At 56.2% G+C, this 14,727-nt stretch overlaps 7 protein-coding genes across 7 annotated transcripts; 5 read left to right on the forward strand and 2 right to left on the reverse strand.

Moving 5' to 3' along the window:
• The first annotated feature begins 1,273 nt into the window (after nt 1-1,273).
• BO86DRAFT_94799 (uncharacterized protein) lies at nt 1,274-3,121 on the forward strand. The gene has a single exon (XM_025677824.1). It carries the CDS (start codon nt 1,552-1,554, stop codon nt 3,091-3,093), a length of 1,542 nt encoding a protein of 513 aa, XP_025527747.1. The 5' UTR covers nt 1,274-1,551; the 3' UTR covers nt 3,094-3,121.
• Nucleotides 3,122-3,683: 562 nt separating this feature from the next.
• On the forward strand, nt 3,684-5,840 carry BO86DRAFT_389344 (translocon subunit SEC61). The gene is made up of 5 exons (XM_025672106.1): nt 3,684-3,845; nt 3,935-4,035; nt 4,094-4,261; nt 4,323-5,398; nt 5,452-5,840. The coding sequence occupies exons 1-5, from the start codon at nt 3,836-3,838 to the stop codon at nt 5,531-5,533; spliced, it is 1,437 nt and encodes a 478-aa protein (XP_025527748.1). The 5' UTR covers nt 3,684-3,835; the 3' UTR covers nt 5,534-5,840.
• Nucleotides 5,841-5,926: 86 nt separating this feature from the next.
• Nucleotides 5,927-7,773, reverse strand: BO86DRAFT_456334 (bifunctional ornithine acetyltransferase/N-acetylglutamate synthase). Its single transcript, XM_025677157.1, has 2 exons — nt 7,102-7,773; nt 5,927-7,010 (listed from the first exon to the last, which is right to left on the reverse strand). Exons 1-2 carry the CDS (start codon nt 7,590-7,592, stop codon nt 6,089-6,091), a joined length of 1,413 nt encoding a protein of 470 aa, XP_025527749.1. The 5' UTR covers nt 7,593-7,773; the 3' UTR covers nt 5,927-6,088.
• Nucleotides 7,774-8,107: 334 nt separating this feature from the next.
• On the forward strand, nt 8,108-10,217 carry BO86DRAFT_389346 (origin recognition complex subunit 2). Its single transcript, XM_025672107.1, has 2 exons — nt 8,108-8,258; nt 8,324-10,217. The coding sequence occupies exons 1-2, from the start codon at nt 8,256-8,258 to the stop codon at nt 10,055-10,057; spliced, it is 1,737 nt and encodes a 578-aa protein (XP_025527750.1). The 5' UTR covers nt 8,108-8,255; the 3' UTR covers nt 10,058-10,217.
• On the reverse strand, nt 10,206-11,252 carry BO86DRAFT_362515 (uncharacterized protein). Its single transcript, XM_025669919.1, has 2 exons — nt 10,559-11,252; nt 10,206-10,458 (listed from the first exon to the last, which is right to left on the reverse strand). Exons 1-2 carry the CDS (start codon nt 10,886-10,888, stop codon nt 10,306-10,308), a joined length of 483 nt encoding a protein of 160 aa, XP_025527751.1. The 5' UTR covers nt 10,889-11,252; the 3' UTR covers nt 10,206-10,305.
• A 378-nt stretch (nt 11,253-11,630) lies between these two features.
• Nucleotides 11,631-13,225, forward strand: BO86DRAFT_389348 (pyridoxal 5'-phosphate synthase subunit PdxS). Its single transcript, XM_025672108.1, has 3 exons — nt 11,631-12,118; nt 12,177-12,359; nt 12,416-13,225. Exons 1-3 carry the CDS (start codon nt 12,014-12,016, stop codon nt 13,043-13,045), a joined length of 918 nt encoding a protein of 305 aa, XP_025527752.1. The 5' UTR covers nt 11,631-12,013; the 3' UTR covers nt 13,046-13,225.
• A 660-nt stretch (nt 13,226-13,885) lies between these two features.
• Nucleotides 13,886-14,718, forward strand: BO86DRAFT_409945 (seipin co-factor family protein; the record flags this gene model as incomplete). The annotated part of the gene is made up of 2 exons (XM_025674451.1): nt 13,886-14,637; nt 14,705-14,718. Exons 1-2 carry the CDS (start codon nt 14,046-14,048, stop codon nt 14,716-14,718), a joined length of 606 nt encoding a protein of 201 aa, XP_025527753.1. The 5' UTR covers nt 13,886-14,045.
• Nucleotides 14,719-14,727: the final 9 nt, after the last annotated feature.

The following is a 14,727-nucleotide window of genomic DNA, read 5'->3' on the forward strand; positions in this document are numbered from 1 at the left end:
AAGTAACTTAGATGTCCAGGAAATGGCATACTGGCAACAAGACTACATTTGATATCGCGTCTAGTAGACCTCTGAGATCCAAAAAAATTGACAGAAGCTTAATTAGCTTATGGAAGAAGGAGGCAGTTGAATTGGAGAGAAACCGAAGAACATGTGACCCTTCCTCGCCTTAGGCAGAAGTCTATCTTAAATCACCCACGACGGGAGGACGGATTCCTCCTTAATCTTCCCATGGTTCGCAGCCTTTACCGCAAAGCCATCATCCAAGGTACGATTCACGATCTACTTAAATTCTCCGACAATTGGCCAGTCATGTCGTTCCTACACAGTGCAGGTACACAGAGGTACTCCTGACAACCGACAGCCGATGCGACCCTTTGCGCATGGATCGCCTCCTTTCCTGTATGTCGCGCCGGCAATATCCCCCTACCCCGAGATTGCTTTAATCTCTCCTCAGGGGCCGTGGAGCCCTTTCGGACCAAAGTCCGCATGAAACGGGGACCCCAAGAATCCAGACCTTTCACGTCAGGCCTCGGAGGTCAAGAGAAAAAAAATAGGGGGTGTGAGTGCTTTCGTCGCTGCGTTGATGGTGGCGTCAATGATCACTCAGTCGTCACAGAAACCATCGTATTTTGGTCACGACCGCAGATGACGTCGTTAGAGTCGAGCAGTGTAATATGGACTCTGCGGACTGTGGATATGTATCTTGCCCGATCAATACTCTTCTTCCACGGGCCAATGGAACTGTCCTGACAACAACAACAACGGCCCAACACAGCCTGTCACTGCTGGATCGACTCATTTTGCTTTTGTGACTCGCTAGCTAATTGCCATTGCCTCATTGTGATAGTGGGGAAATACTCATAAGCAGTTCCCAGTCCAGCCACCGTAATTTTTGTGGTTGGCTGGCCAGGTTGAGAGTTGCTAAGAATATACACCCAACCTCGCGAGATTTTGCGCCGTCTGGATGTAAACAGCCGTTTCCGGGGTCTCATATGATATTGAGCACTTCGAATACTCGGCTTACAGCCTAACACATTCTGGTCCACAAGTTTAATGATATTGATCCATCGACTATTGTATAACGTGCAGAATCCTTAACACTGGTCGCTGACAGGGGCACGTGCGGGCTCGCCCACTATCGCTATCGCTCGGCGGCCGATTCCATCATCCTGAATAAACATCTCCCTAGATCGCCCCCTTCCCCAAGAGTCCCTGCCTTCGCCATACGGAACCTCATCGAGGCTTGCTTTATTGCTGCTGCTACCCGCTGTCAATTGGTCATACTGCGTTTGCCGTCACCCGCATCAAGCTGAAAGGAGGCTGCAACGAAAAAAAAAAACAGAGAGAGCTTCGGGAGCTACTCGTTTCAGTGCCCCTTTTGCTTCTTAGCTGACTATCAAGTGCGGCATACGTGACCGTGCATTGGAGCGGACAACATATCGACGTGGCATTCCAGTCCGTGTCCAAGTGGTGCGACAGACTACATCCCTTCATCATTCCAGGTCCCCATCCCTTCCCACCACCCAGTCAGGTTCCGGCTTATCAGTCATGCTACAAGACGTCGAACACCCGTCATCTACAGCCACGCCTGCTGTTGACAGCCTGAAACCCTCGTCGCCCGCAATGGCCCCGATCGGAACTGAGGAGGGAAGCTGCCCGCCTAACGATGCTGCTGTTCGACCGTCCCACCTGAGCATCCCTGCAACCTTATTAGCACAGAGCTCGGATACCGTATCCCCACTACCGGCGAAACAATATCCTTCGCACGCGTCCCTCCACCGCCGGTCAAACACCGAAATTATACAGCGGCACGCCCCTCTTCCCTCTCGAAAGCTTTTCTCCGACCAGTCCAAAACGTTCGAAGACCTCGACAGCGCGAACCATCGTCCCAGTCCCCCGACCGAGAACACCGCACGCCGCAGGCTTGAGGAAGGTGCGAAACGTCTATCTGGCTGGTTCCAAGGCAAATCGCAGCCCGTGAATCTGGGAGTAGGATATCAGGCCGACGAACCGGACGACGAGGAGGACGCCATGGAGCGACGAGGTGCTCGTGAGCCGTACGTGATGCCCACAGCTCCGACTGGCCTCACTAGCCGGGCACAGAAGCGGATGACGGCACCTTCGCCCTTGAAGCAGGTCACTTCGTCGAGTCCGTTCTCATTCTTCGGGTTAAAACGCCAAGGGGAAGCCAGGCTTGAGCTTCCTGAGCCTGCGCACGACGAGTTTCTGAACCTCGACATCAATGCTGCTCTATTCCCTCCTGGGTTCAGTAATCTAGAAGGTCGGGACGCTTTCGACGCATTACGGAGCAATGCGGATACCATTCTCAGACGACTACAAGCAGCTTATAAGCAACGGACCTTTGCCTTGCACGAAGTTTTGGCCGACAAGAGCGAAAAGCAAGAGGAACTCGAGATAACACGAACACGCATAGGTAACCTGAAAATACAACTGGACGGCATGGCCGAAAAGGTCATCCAGCAGGAGAAAGCCATGAAGGCCATGGCCGAAGAACTAGAGCAGGAAAGGCAGTTGCGTCGCAAGGAGGAAGATGCGCGTCGCCGCAGTGTTATGCTCATCAGATCAAGTGATGACGATGACGGCACATCGGACCTTGCCGCGGAGCTTCAGACACCCAAGCGTAGCATGAAACGGGCCAGCAATGGTACCTTCACAAGCGACTCCGGGTTTGACTCTGGAGACGAGAGTCTCGCGGAGAGTGTCTTCTCCCGGCGCGAGGTGCTCGAATCACCTGCCTCAACCGTTGCGCCATCCCCGAACATCTCTCAAGTCACCTTGTCGACTCCCACATCAGTACCTGTGAAATCCAGTCCGAAGAAAGAGCTGAAGCCTGCTCCGACCCCACCAGCGCGCCAATCGACGTACGACCGGGTCATCAAGGGTCTCACGCCTAAGGGAATCACAAGCTCCTGGAACAACTCCTCCAAGTGCAACATTTGCCATGGCGTCCCTTCCTCTGAAGCTTGGAGTGTCCTGGGTATTCTCAAGGAGGAGAACAGAGGCCTCAAGGAAAGGCTGGGAGAACTGGAGAATGTGATCGATGATTGTTTATGTTTGGTTGGTCCCTGACCATAAGCTCGGTTATGACTCTTTTGAAGAGGACTCATCTGAGTCCCGAGTCTCATCAGGAACAGAACAAGGAAGCTGCATTAAGTACAAGTTGTGTGAGTGTACAAAGCGAACGAAGCTGCTGGCTCGTTACTTGATATTTGGGAGGATTGAGGCTACTATATGTACTATTATACCTCGCAACTGCACTTGGATGGTCTACACAATACCCCGTGCTGAAAGATAGATAACGAATTTCATATATGTCAAATGAATGACAGTCCATTGGATACAAGCCCAGCAAGCAGAGAGCAATCAGCTGATATTTGTAGTAGATGAATAGTGTCCTTAGTAATTTGGAGGAGATGCATTGACTATTTGTAGGTGTAGTGAGTGCAGTGCCAGCTGAGGAGACTGGGAGGACCCTTGATGGGGTCAAACGGCCGTGGTCGGTGATGGACCTGGAAGCGACCAAGTGGCCTCAACGGGGTTAGCGTGGCTGGAGAGTGAAAGTGGCCAGCGAGGCGACTCCCGCTTCCCTCTCAACTCCTCCGCTCCCCGAACCTCATCATTGCTTCCTCTCCCTCTCCCTCTCTCCTTTCCCTTCTCCCCCCCCCCCCATCCTTTCTTCTCATCTTCCCTTCTTCTTTTGTATTTCTTCCCCTCCATTCCTTCAGCTGGATCTCGCCTCCAGCTTCTCTTTCTTTTTCCTTTTTCTCTTGTACCGTCTTAGCCCAGTAATCTTGGGAGAAAGACAGTCACAATGAGTGGACGTGAGTTCTGCACGCGATCGCATTCGTCTTCGCGACAGCGATCCACCAACCTTCTCAATGGATCAACAATTGCTAACGTTGAATACTAGTTCGGTTTCTCGATCTTATCAAGCCCTTCACGCCCCTCCTCCCGGAGGTGGCAGCCCCCGAGACCAAGGTGCCCTTCAACCAGAAGTTGATGTGGACTGGTGTATGTGACACATTCTAAAATATCAACGAGATGGTCCGAGCTAATAGATTGCCCACAGCTCACCCTGCTCATCTTCCTTGTCATGAGTCAGATGCCGCTGTATGGTATTGTCTCCTCTGACACTTCCGACCCTCTCTACTGGCTTCGTATGATGTTGGCCAGTAACCGTGGTACTCTGATGGAGTTGGGTATCACCCCCATCATCTCCTCCGGCATGGTCTTCCAGGTAAGCTCACTACGGCCGCGTTATTGATTGACAATCGCATACTTACACCGTGGACTCACAGCTTCTCGCTGGTACCCACCTCATCGATGTCAACCTTGACCTCAAGACCGACCGCGAGCTCTACCAGACTGCTCAGAAGCTCTTCGCTATCATTCTGTCCTTCGGTCAGGCCTGCGTGTACGTGCTCACTGGTCTCTACGGTCAGCCCAGCGACCTTGGTGCTGGTATCTGCGTTCTCCTGATCGTTCAGCTTGTCGTTGCTGGTCTGGTTGTCATTCTTTTGGATGAGCTTCTGCAGAAGGGATACGGTCTCGGAAGCGGTATCTCTCTGTTCATCGCGACCAACATCTGCGAGTCCATCGTTTGGAAGGCGTTCTCCCCCACGACCATCAACACTGGCCGTGGCCCCGAGTTCGAGGGTGCTATCATTGCTCTCTTCCACCTCTTGTTGACCTGGTCCGACAAGCAGCGTGCTCTGCGCGAGGCTTTCTACCGCCAGAACCTCCCCAACATCATGAACCTGCTGGCCACTCTCCTGGTCTTCGCCGCCGTCATCTACCTCCAGGGCTTCCGTGTCGAGATCCCCGTCAAGTCCTCCCGCCAGCGTGGAATGCGTGGATCCTACCCCGTCCGTCTCTTCTACACCTCCAACATGCCCATCATGCTGCAGTCCGCTCTGTGCTCCAACATCTTCCTGATCAGCCAGATGCTCTACTCCCGCTTCTCCGACAACCTCCTCGTGAGACTCCTCGGTGTCTGGGAGCCCCGTGACGGAACTGCTCAGCTCCACGCCTCCTCCGGTATCGCTTACTACATGTCCCCTCCCTTGAACTTCAAGGACGCTCTCCTGGACCCCATCCACACTGCCGTCTACATCACCTTCATGCTCGTTGCCTGTGCCCTCTTCTCCAAGACCTGGATCGAGGTTTCTGGCTCTGCTCCTCGTGACGTTGCCAAGCAGCTCAAGGACCAGGGTCTCGTGATGGCCGGTCACCGTGAGCAGAGCATGTACAAGGAGCTCAAGCGTGTCATCCCTACCGCTGCTGCTTTCGGTGGTGCCTGTATCGGTGCTCTCTCCGTTGCCTCCGACCTTCTCGGTGCTCTTGGCAGCGGTACCGGTATCCTTCTTGCTGTCACGTAAGTTTACCACATGTTTGATAATTCTCGAAACATCGCTAACCCAACTTTAGCATCATCTACGGATACTTTGAGATTGCTGCCCGTGAGGGCGACATTGGCGCCGGCCTCCGTGGCCTCGTCCCCGGTAACTAAGCAGGGAGGCTTAGGGACACTTTCTGATGAAGTATGAGAAGAGGGATTGTGGGTTTTTATGTTTTTATATCTTCTTTTTATTTTCACCAGGTAGTGTGCGGCTGTGGCTTTGCAATCTGGATGGTTTGAATTCTTGATGAATGTATGGCTAGTCACCTATCTTTTTGTCTTGCTCCCTACGGGAAAAGTTGAAAAGTCGCAGCTGTATATAGCACTACCTGGTCTGTAACCATATTCGATCAAAGACCTGAAAATTGCATTGGAAGGGCATTGAGCATCTGGGGTGACTCGGGTGGGAACCGATTGATTTAGTTTGTTTTGCTTGTAGCATGAGAAGCTCGCTTTACAACGCAGCACCCAGCTTGAGTTCATGGGCCATGTTGCACTACCCGGCTAAGATGTTGTAGTATAGAAAAAGCGAACAGATGACCGTGACTCATATTAAGGCTCGCATTCAAAGGATAATCAATCCAAGCATTCTAACTGCGCTTTTTTGAGACAAACACCTGGCGAATCCACATCGCCTCGTTTCAACCATATCAGACGTTGCAATGCTTAAGTCCGATAATCACCGTTGATGGTGACATACTCGTGACTGAAATCGCAGAACCAGTAGACAGCCTCCTCGCGGCCGGCGCCGTGGGGACCGAGCTCGCCGCCGCCGAGGTCGACGACGATCTCGAGGTCCTCCTCCTGAAGGATGACGGCGGCGCGGGCCTCGTCGACCTGCTCGGGCTCGCCGTTGACGAGCAGCTTCAGCTCGGGGCTGCCGTCGACGGGGCGGAAGCTGACGCTGGTGCGCTCGGGGACGACGACGCCGTCCCGGACGCCCTGGGTGTAGCCCACGGCGCAGAGGATGCGGCCCCAGTTGGCGTCGCGGCCGTACAGGGCGGTCTTGACGAGCGGCGAGCGCGCGATCGTGCTGGCGATCAGCTTGGCCGAGTCGTAGTCCGGCGAGTTCTGCACGCGCACCGTCACGAACTTGGTGGCGCCCTCGCCGTCCCGCACCACCAGCTGCGACAGCGCCTGCGTGAAGTTGGTGAGGACCGTCTGCATCGCGGTGTAGTCGTCCGAGTTCTGGCTGTTGGTCACGGGCGCGCCGCCGCCGGCGCCGTTGGCGAGGATCGCGATCGTGTCGTTCGTGCTCGTGTCGCCGTCGACCGAGATGGCGTTGAAGGACCGCGACACGGCGTGTTTCAGGAGCGCCGAGAGTGCGTCCGCGGTGATGGGCGCGTCCGTGCACAGGACTCCGAGGAGGGTGGCCATGTTCGGGTGGATCATCCCCGCCCCCTTGGTCATGCCCGCCAGGCTGTAGCGGCGGCCGGGCGAGCTGGGCAGCGTGAAGGTTGTGGACAGCAGCTTCGGGAAGGTGTCGGTCGTGCAGATCGCGCGGGCCGTGCTGAGCCAGCTGTCGTGCGTCGAGGAGAGGGTCGAGTGCGCGGTGGGGATCTTGGAGAGGATCTTGGAGATCGGGAGGCTGGTTTGGTTGAGGAAGAGGGTTAGTTGGGTTTGGGTTTTGGGGTGGAGCGGAATGGTGTTGTGGTGTTTTGGGGCAGGGGAGTACGCACCGCTGTCCGATCACTCCGGTGCTCATCACCAGTGTGCTGGGTTCCTCCCCGCTGAGGCCGTGGCATTCATCCACCTTGGCTCCCATGTTGGTCGCATCCTCCAGTCCGCCCTTGCCGGTCACCGCGTTGGCGCACCCGGAGTTGATCACCACCGACCGGATGCCCTGGCCTTGCCGGGTCTGCAGGATGTTGCGGCTGACCTGCACGGGGGCGGCCTGGAACTTGTTGGTGGTGAAGACCGCGGCCGCGGTACAGGGGGTCTCGGAGGAGATGAGGGCCAGGTCGGGGAACTTGGTGTTGGAGGCCTTGACGCCGACGTGGGTCCCCGAGACGGAGAAGCCCTTGGGGTACGACCCGGACGAAGGGATGTACTTCTGCTTGGAGGCAGGGATGGCCATGTCGAGGGGTGCGGAGTAATGGCGCACCTGGCCCTTCACCATGCGGGTGAAGGTAGCCATGGTGGTGGCCGCCGAATGCGCGGGAATAGCCATTGGGGGCGGCTTCCTGGGCTGGAGAAAGTGAGGATTTAGTTAGGGTTCCAGCACGAGGTGTATAGGTGTAGAAGACACGCGATTGATATAGTCGTGGGCACTTTCGTCCTCATGACCCCCCGGGTACGTGGTCTGGGAGATTGGGTAGATATACACGGAGGCACTTGCAGCAGACAGCCCCGAAAATGACTCAGGGCGAATGGTAAACAAAATGACTCACTGGCTTATCAGGAAGCTTCCAGTTAGCTCCTGCGTAGGCGAGGTGGACGCGCGAGACCACTGCCAGACAACCACGACGAGAGTTGTCAATTGGGACGACGGACGAAGCTCTCTCTTCGCTGCGTGAATTATATCGGCGAGTGAAACTGCCAGGGCCGGTCCCGCAGTGATGCGATGCGCGGCGATGAGATGCCGCTTCCGATATCGCGGAGTCGGAAAAACCCTCGGTCCTATCGGTGGTGCTTCGAAGACGCGCCCAAGAAGGGCGAAAGCCACGAGGGTTTAACCGTACGGGAAAGCATTCCTCATTTCCTTGTGAAGGCAGAGAAAGCTGTGCTGCTTGGAGCTTACTTGCTGGAACCCCCTTGCGTCATATTGTTTTCCTTTCTTTCTTCCTTTTACGTTCCTAATCAAACCTGGGGGTTGTTCCGGCTTGTTGTCTGGATGGTATTTCTTCACCGACCCGATTCCGCTCACCATTCTCAACCAAGTTAACTAAAATGAAACGCAAGCAACCAGATACGGACGAAGCGCGTCCTGTCTCGACGCCCAAGCGGCCGAGGACTACCGATGCACCGACCAATGGCGCCGTGAACGGGCATGTGGCCAGGGAAAAAACCCCTGAAGGCACCCCAGCGAAGAAAATAAAGTCGACTCCCAAGAAGCCGACCGCGGACACTCCAGCTGCCCTGAAAGCCTCGGGATTGAAGACTCCCACACACAAGAACAAGGCGAAGGCTCTATTCTCGACGCCTACTAAACAGACCGCTGCGCCCGACACCCCGACCAAGGCTCGAAATGCCGACCGGTCCGCAAAGAAGAAGAGCGCTCGCCTGCTGCTGGAACAAGACGAAGATGAAATTTGGGATGGCGCCGATCGCCTCGCGGAGGAAATCCTGCAGGACGATGACGACACGGCCCTTCAGGAACCAACGCCAGCAAACTCAGCAACCAATGAAGATGGAGTAGTACCCTCCGTCGAGGCAGGATCCGAAGAGCCAGCAGCCGGAGATGCAGCAGCACCCACCCCCAAACGTCGGGCCGGACGACCAAAGGGCGCAAAGAACAAACGCTCCCCCACGCCCGAGGGCGAGCTCCCGGCGCACGAGCGCTACTTCTTCCAGAACCGGGCGGGACCGCCTCGGACGTCGAATAGCAATCTCAGCAAGGTGAACCTCCTGACGCACGAGGAGTATTTCGAGAAGATGGCGCAGTGGGTGGATCCGTTCCAGGAGGAAAAGGCCCTGTTGCTGGACCTGCATTGCCGGTCCTTCCCCCAATGGGACTTCGAGTTCGACCAGGGGTTCAACATCTGCCTGTACGGCTACGGATCCAAGCGTCGATTGCTACAGGAATTTGCCGACTGGCAATACCGCCGCCACTCCCACGACAATGAAGACGACGACACCACCTCCACTGCGGCCTCACCGCCCTCCGTCGTTATTGTCAACGGTCACACGCCAGGCGTCTCGATCCGGTCCATCTTCGCGACGATTGTCACAGCGGTGCTGGGCGCAGACATCCCGTCGAAGATGGGCTCGCAGCCGCAAGAGGTCCTGGAACTGCTGCAGTCCAGCCTGAACGCCCGCGACTCAGATAGTCCGCCGATCACGGTGCTCATCAACTCCATCGACGCCCCCTCCCTCCGCCGCGCCACGAACCAAGCCCTCCTCGCCCGCCTGGCCGCCACCCCGCAGATCAACCTCCTCGCGACGGCGGACACGCCCAACGTGCTCCTCATGTGGGACCTGAACCTCCGCGACCAGTTCAACTTCGTGTTCCACGACTGCACGACCTTCGCCCCCTTCGACGCGGAATTCGATGTCGTCGAGGAAGTCAGCGCCCTGCTCGGCCGCAAGGGCCAGCGCGTCGGCGGCAAGGAGGGCGTGGAATTCGTCCTGAAGAGTCTGCCCGAGAACGCGCGCAACCTGTACCAGCTGCTGCTGACGGAGCTGCTCTCCGCGTCGGACGAGGGCCATCTGTCGGACGATGAGGGGGAGGACGGTGGTGGTGGTGGTGGTGCCCGAGGGGAGGACGCCGCCGGGATCGAGTTCCGCGCCCTCTACCAGAAGGCGGCCGAGGAGTTCATCGCGAGTTCCGAGATGATGTTCCGGACGTTGCTGAAGGAGTTCCACGACCACCAGATGATCACGTCGCGGATGGATGCGAGCGGGATGGAGATCCTGGGCGTGCCGTTGGCCCGGGAGGAGATGGAGGGCGTTTTGGAGGATTTGGTTTTGGCTTGAGCCAGCCCTGGTTTGCCGCAGCTGCTGCAGCTGCTGCAGCTGCTGCAGAAGATGAAGTACATGCGAATGTATTCCTCGGCGCTCGGCTCGCAATAATGATACCCTGTATAAGACAGATCAAAGGAGAACCTTGAATCTATATAATCGTGATAGTATCGGATTGGATGAAATCTTCCTGGTTCATCTATTCTACACAAACCGTTCCTCTCACGCCCAAATACACCCCCACCACTAGACAATAACCCAACCTAAAACTGCGCAAAAGCAGCCAACCCCATCGTGACCCCAAAGCTCAACTTAAAGGGGATATGCTTCGACACGGCGCCCTGCAAATCCACCCGCTTCACGTATCTCTGGAGGGTATTGACGGGCAGGATATTATACCCCTTGGCCGCGGCCCACTACACCACATCACATCAAATTAGTCAGTCAGACAACTCTTCTCAGCCTGCTACCCTACCAGGACCTCCCCTGACAGGTGTGGGGGAACCGGTAACCTACCTCAACCGCCACAATCCCCATCCCGATCAACACGACCAGCACGCGCGAGAACGCCCGCAGCCCCACGCCCACCACCAAGCCCAGCACGCTGCCCAGGCTCACCTGCCGCATGTTCGAGGCCGTGAGGATCGGGCCCGTGCGGCCTTGTTTGCGGATCGCGGGGTCGGACGACGGGACGGTCCAGTTGGGTTCGGGGGGGCCGGCGGGGGCGGAGTATTGGCATTGGAGGGGCGCGGCGCGGAAGGGCGAGAGCGGGTGCAGGACGGTGAGACCGAGGCCGAGGGTGGTGCCCAGGAGGGTGGTGGTTGTGCGCGAGAGGAGGAATGTCATTTTTGTTGGGTTGTCGAGGTCGGTGGGTGTGGGTGTTTGGGGGTGGTTGGTGGGTTTGGGGGGCGGTGTTGTGCCACAGGATTGAGGGTTGAGGTCTTGGGGATTGATTTGCTGGTTGGTTTGGGAGGGACTGAGAGGAATTGGAGTTGGAGTTGCTGGGTGAGGTTGAGGAGAGATGGTTGTAGAAGGGGGAGGTGCTGGTGGTGTTGGAGTTGGAGATGCGGAGGAGGGAGGGAGAGGGAGGGAAGGAGGGAGCGGGCTGACGTCACTGGGGTCGGGGTCGGTTCGGGGGTGGTTGTGTACTGTACTGGAGAGGATGATTAGAGGGGAGGGAGGATATTACGGATGGGCGCTTGTATATGGCCTCAATCGCTTGATCTGACAGTGTACAGTAATTGAATTGGTTCAATGCATTAAGTTAGTGTCTTCATCTACTCGGTGTATTCATAGTTCAGCCACCGGTATTCCAGACCTCAGCTTGCCGCCTGAGGCAGCATCTGTATCTGTATTACCGTTGCTGAACAGACCGAACAGTAGCGGGTACTTTACATAAGCGGCATGTGACGATACCGAAACGCGGCTACCAAAGCCCGCGGAAAGCTAAACAGAGGGGCGATGCGCCATTCCGAGTTTAGTGGCAAGTTGAAAAATGTCAAGGGAAGGCTCAGAGGGACGGCGAGGCAATCATTGGTCCGTACTTCCGCCCTGCCACTGACGAGGGGCAGAAAGACCGTGGAAAGCGGAAAGTGGGCTGAACATCCATGATTGAACTCCAGTCGCCGGCGGGGAAGAACAACGAGGGGTAAACTCGGGACACTCTCAGTCATTGGTGTAGGAGACACTGTTTTCCCAAGAGTTCCCACGGATGAGGTACTGAACCTTCGTCCGGGAGGGGAGTGGGTGTTCTCGGCGGCGACGGCTGAGATAATCAGTTCATCCTCGTTGACTCACTCGCAAGTCTGGCCAGTCTCTCCAGGTAACTAACTCTCTTCCTTCCGTTCATATTTAACCTTGGTCCCTCGGTGGCATTCTCTTCTCTTTTTCTTTTCCTTTCTTCTGTCCATCTCCAATCTTCTCTTCCTTCTCGCAGCAATTCTGCCAATCTCCCCCTCAATTCCTATCACAATGGCTGCTCAACAGAACGGTGCTACCGACAGCTTCACTGTCAAGGCCGGTTTGGCTCAGATGTTGAAGGGTGGCGTGATCATGGACGTTGTCAATGCGGAGCAGGTATGCTTCACTCCCAGGAATTCAGTTCATCCTCTCAATGCTAACGAGGGTTGCACAGGCTCGCATTGCTGAAGAGGCTGGCGCCGCCGCCGTCATGGCCCTCGAGCGTGTTCCCGCCGACATAAGAGCCCAGGGTGGTGTGGCCCGTATGTCCGACCCGGGCATGATCAAGGAGATCATGGAGGCTGTCACCATTCCTGTGATGGCCAAGGCCCGCATTGGCCACTTCGTCGAGTGCCAGGTGAGAACATTTGTCAATGTCTCTTGGACGTTGATGCTAACATGTCATGCTGTTAGATCCTCGAAGCCATTGGCGTCGACTACATTGACGAATCCGAGGTCCTCACCCCCGCCGACGATGTCTACCACGTTACCAAGCACGGCTTCAAGGTCCCCTTCGTCTGCGGTTGCCGTAACCTGGGCGAGGCTCTCCGCCGCATCGCCGAGGGCGCCGCTATGATCCGTACAAAGGGCGAGGCTGGTACCGGGGATGTTGTGGAGGCTGTCAAGCACATGCGCACTGTCAATGCCGACATTGCTCGTGCTCGCGCCATCCTGCAGTCCTCTGCCGACCCCGAGCCCGAGCTCCGTGCCTACGCCCGCCAGCTGGAGGTCCCGTACGAGCTTCTGCGCGAGACCGCTGAGAAGGGCCGTCTCCCCGTGGTCAACTTCGCCGCTGGCGGTGTTGCCACTCCCGCCGACGCGGCGCTCATGATGCAGCTGGGTTGCGACGGCGTCTTCGTCGGATCTGGTATCTTCAAGTCTGGTGATGCCAAGAAGCGCGCCAAGGCCATCGTCCAGGCCGTGACTCACTTCAAGGACCCCAAGGTCCTGGCTGAAGTGAGCGAGGGTTTGGGCGAGGCCATGGTCGGTATCAACGTTGCGCACCTGCCTGAGGCCGACAAGCTGGCCAAGCGCGGTTGGTAAGCGGTGTCGCATGTACTGTACATGTCCTGTTTTCCTTTTTCTTCTACCATCGCGCGGGCGTTTTGAGAGATAAAAAGTTGGGACAGCTGGTCAGCTTTCAGCATTAGATATCTTTTTCCTCCTACCCATTCTCACTGTACATTCAAATCCATACCAGCAATGATGAGCATTCTTTTCCAATACTGTCCACGTAGGGACCCATAGAAGCTTTCCCCGGTGAGGAAGTTGGAGTGAAAGAGTGGAGCCAGGTGTCTATCCCCCAGCCCACTTAAGGCCCCAAGATTTGGTGAATGGGTCCATCGTTAGCCCATTGTCGCAACAGCGGCAATTTCCGCGGCACTACCGGTGGTCTGTCTCTCTTCACCAGCTTTTTTTTTTTTTTTTTTTTCGCCGTCCATTCCGACGACATTCCGAGCAACCTTGGGTTGTCTGGCAGGTGATCACCGATCCCGTACTCGATAGCCATCAATTGGGGAAGAATCCAACCCACTGTCTTGGGAAACCGGATCTTATCGGCGACAGATGCGCGAGTGTGCTTCTCGAATCTTGTTGCAAGGGGAGGATCCCTGATCACCCGAACCTTAACAGATGAGTAGGTGGGTTTTTTTCTTCGCCATACTCCCCGTGACTAGTCATGTGACTGTACGGAATGTACCGTGTACGGTATGTGACGGAAAAACGAATACAGTCGATCACTCTTTTTCTGTGGGCTTGTGATTCGTGGATTCGTGGGTGCGGGCAGTAGTTCCCGGGTGTTAGGTTAGTGCAAGGGCAAGGTCCGGTCCGCAGGGCTAATCGATGCGGGAGTTTACTGCCTTTAGTCGGGGTTTACTTGGTTGGAAGAACTGGTGCTCCCTTAAGTTCACTGTACTACATTAGCTGAGCTGTTCTGTCGTCTGATTCCAAGAACTCTGATCCAGGTTCTGATATTCATCCTCAGACCCATCTCCAACAAGAACATCCTTCCTCGTGGAAGAAAAAACGTTAAACAATATCCAAAATGCCAGAAATCGACCCCATGATCCCCTCGCAATTCGCGTCGGAACCACAGACCTCAGCGCAGGATCATCCCACCGAAGAGCAAGACCAGAAGCAGCAGCAGCAGCAGCAGCAGCAGCAGCAGCAACCAGCTCAGAGCGCCACGATCTTCCACCACGACGCCCTCCTCCTCAAACACCACCAGCACCAGCTCACTAACAGTCACAACCACAATCACAACCACAATCACAATGATAATGCCAATGATCATGCCTGCAACAAGCATCACTCCCCACTTACATCCACCAACGACACCACCACCACTAGATCTACATCTACAGCCACGGGTACGACTACAGCTCCTACAGCTCCTACAGCTACAGCTCCTACAGCTACAGCTCCTCCCGAAGAAGGATCCCTCTCCCGCCTAACGCAACTGATCCTCGCTCACCCAATCCTCGCCACCTTCCTGGCCGCGCACGTCCTCTGCTCCGGAATCCCCGTGTGTCTGTTCCTGGGCGGCGTGCTGGTGTCGGCTTTCGTGGCGGGGGCGGTGTTCGCTGGCTTCGCGATGTTGGTCATGGGCCCGGTGTTGGTGGGGACCGGGTGTCTGGGTCTGGGGGTCTGGGGGTTTGGGTGGGGGGTTTTTGTGCTGGGGAGGGTTGTGGGGAGGGTTTGGAGGGGGGAATCGCTAGAGGGGTTTG

The sequence above is a fragment of the Aspergillus japonicus genome (genome assembly GCF_003184785.1).
Source record: "Aspergillus japonicus CBS 114.51 unplaced genomic scaffold BO86scaffold_24, whole genome shotgun sequence".
NCBI lineage: Eukaryota > Fungi > Ascomycota > Eurotiomycetes > Eurotiales > Aspergillaceae > Aspergillus > Aspergillus japonicus.

Excerpts from the sequence above, each read along its gene's own strand:
- BO86DRAFT_389344 (XM_025672106.1), top strand. Across the intron at positions 4,262-4,322 it reads CCTCCGGCATGGTCTTCCAG|CTTCTCGCTGGTACCCACCT; the intron begins GTAAGCTCACTA and ends GTGGACTCACAG. Across the intron at positions 5,399-5,451 it reads GGTATCCTTCTTGCTGTCAC|CATCATCTACGGATACTTTG; the intron begins GTAAGTTTACCA and ends ACCCAACTTTAG.
- BO86DRAFT_362515 (XM_025669919.1), bottom strand. The coding sequence starts at position 10,888 with ATGACATTCCTCCTCTCGCGCACAACCACCACCCTCCTGGGCACCACC. Across the intron at positions 10,459-10,558 it reads TGGGGATTGTGGCGGTTGAG|TGGGCCGCGGCCAAGGGGTA; the intron begins GTAGGTTACCGG and ends GATGTGGTGTAG.
- BO86DRAFT_94799 (XM_025677824.1), top strand. The coding sequence starts at position 1,552 with ATGCTACAAGACGTCGAACACCCGTCATCTACAGCCACGCCTGCTGTT.
- BO86DRAFT_456334 (XM_025677157.1), bottom strand. The coding sequence starts at position 7,592 with ATGGCTATTCCCGCGCATTCGGCGGCCACCACCATGGCTACCTTCACC. Across the intron at positions 7,011-7,101 it reads ACCGGAGTGATCGGACAGCG|CCTCCCGATCTCCAAGATCC; the intron begins GTGCGTACTCCC and ends CAACCAAACCAG.
- BO86DRAFT_389348 (XM_025672108.1), top strand. The coding sequence starts at position 12,014 with ATGGCTGCTCAACAGAACGGTGCTACCGACAGCTTCACTGTCAAGGCC. Across the intron at positions 12,119-12,176 it reads ACGTTGTCAATGCGGAGCAG|GCTCGCATTGCTGAAGAGGC; the intron begins GTATGCTTCACT and ends AGGGTTGCACAG. Across the intron at positions 12,360-12,415 it reads GCCACTTCGTCGAGTGCCAG|ATCCTCGAAGCCATTGGCGT; the intron begins GTGAGAACATTT and ends TCATGCTGTTAG.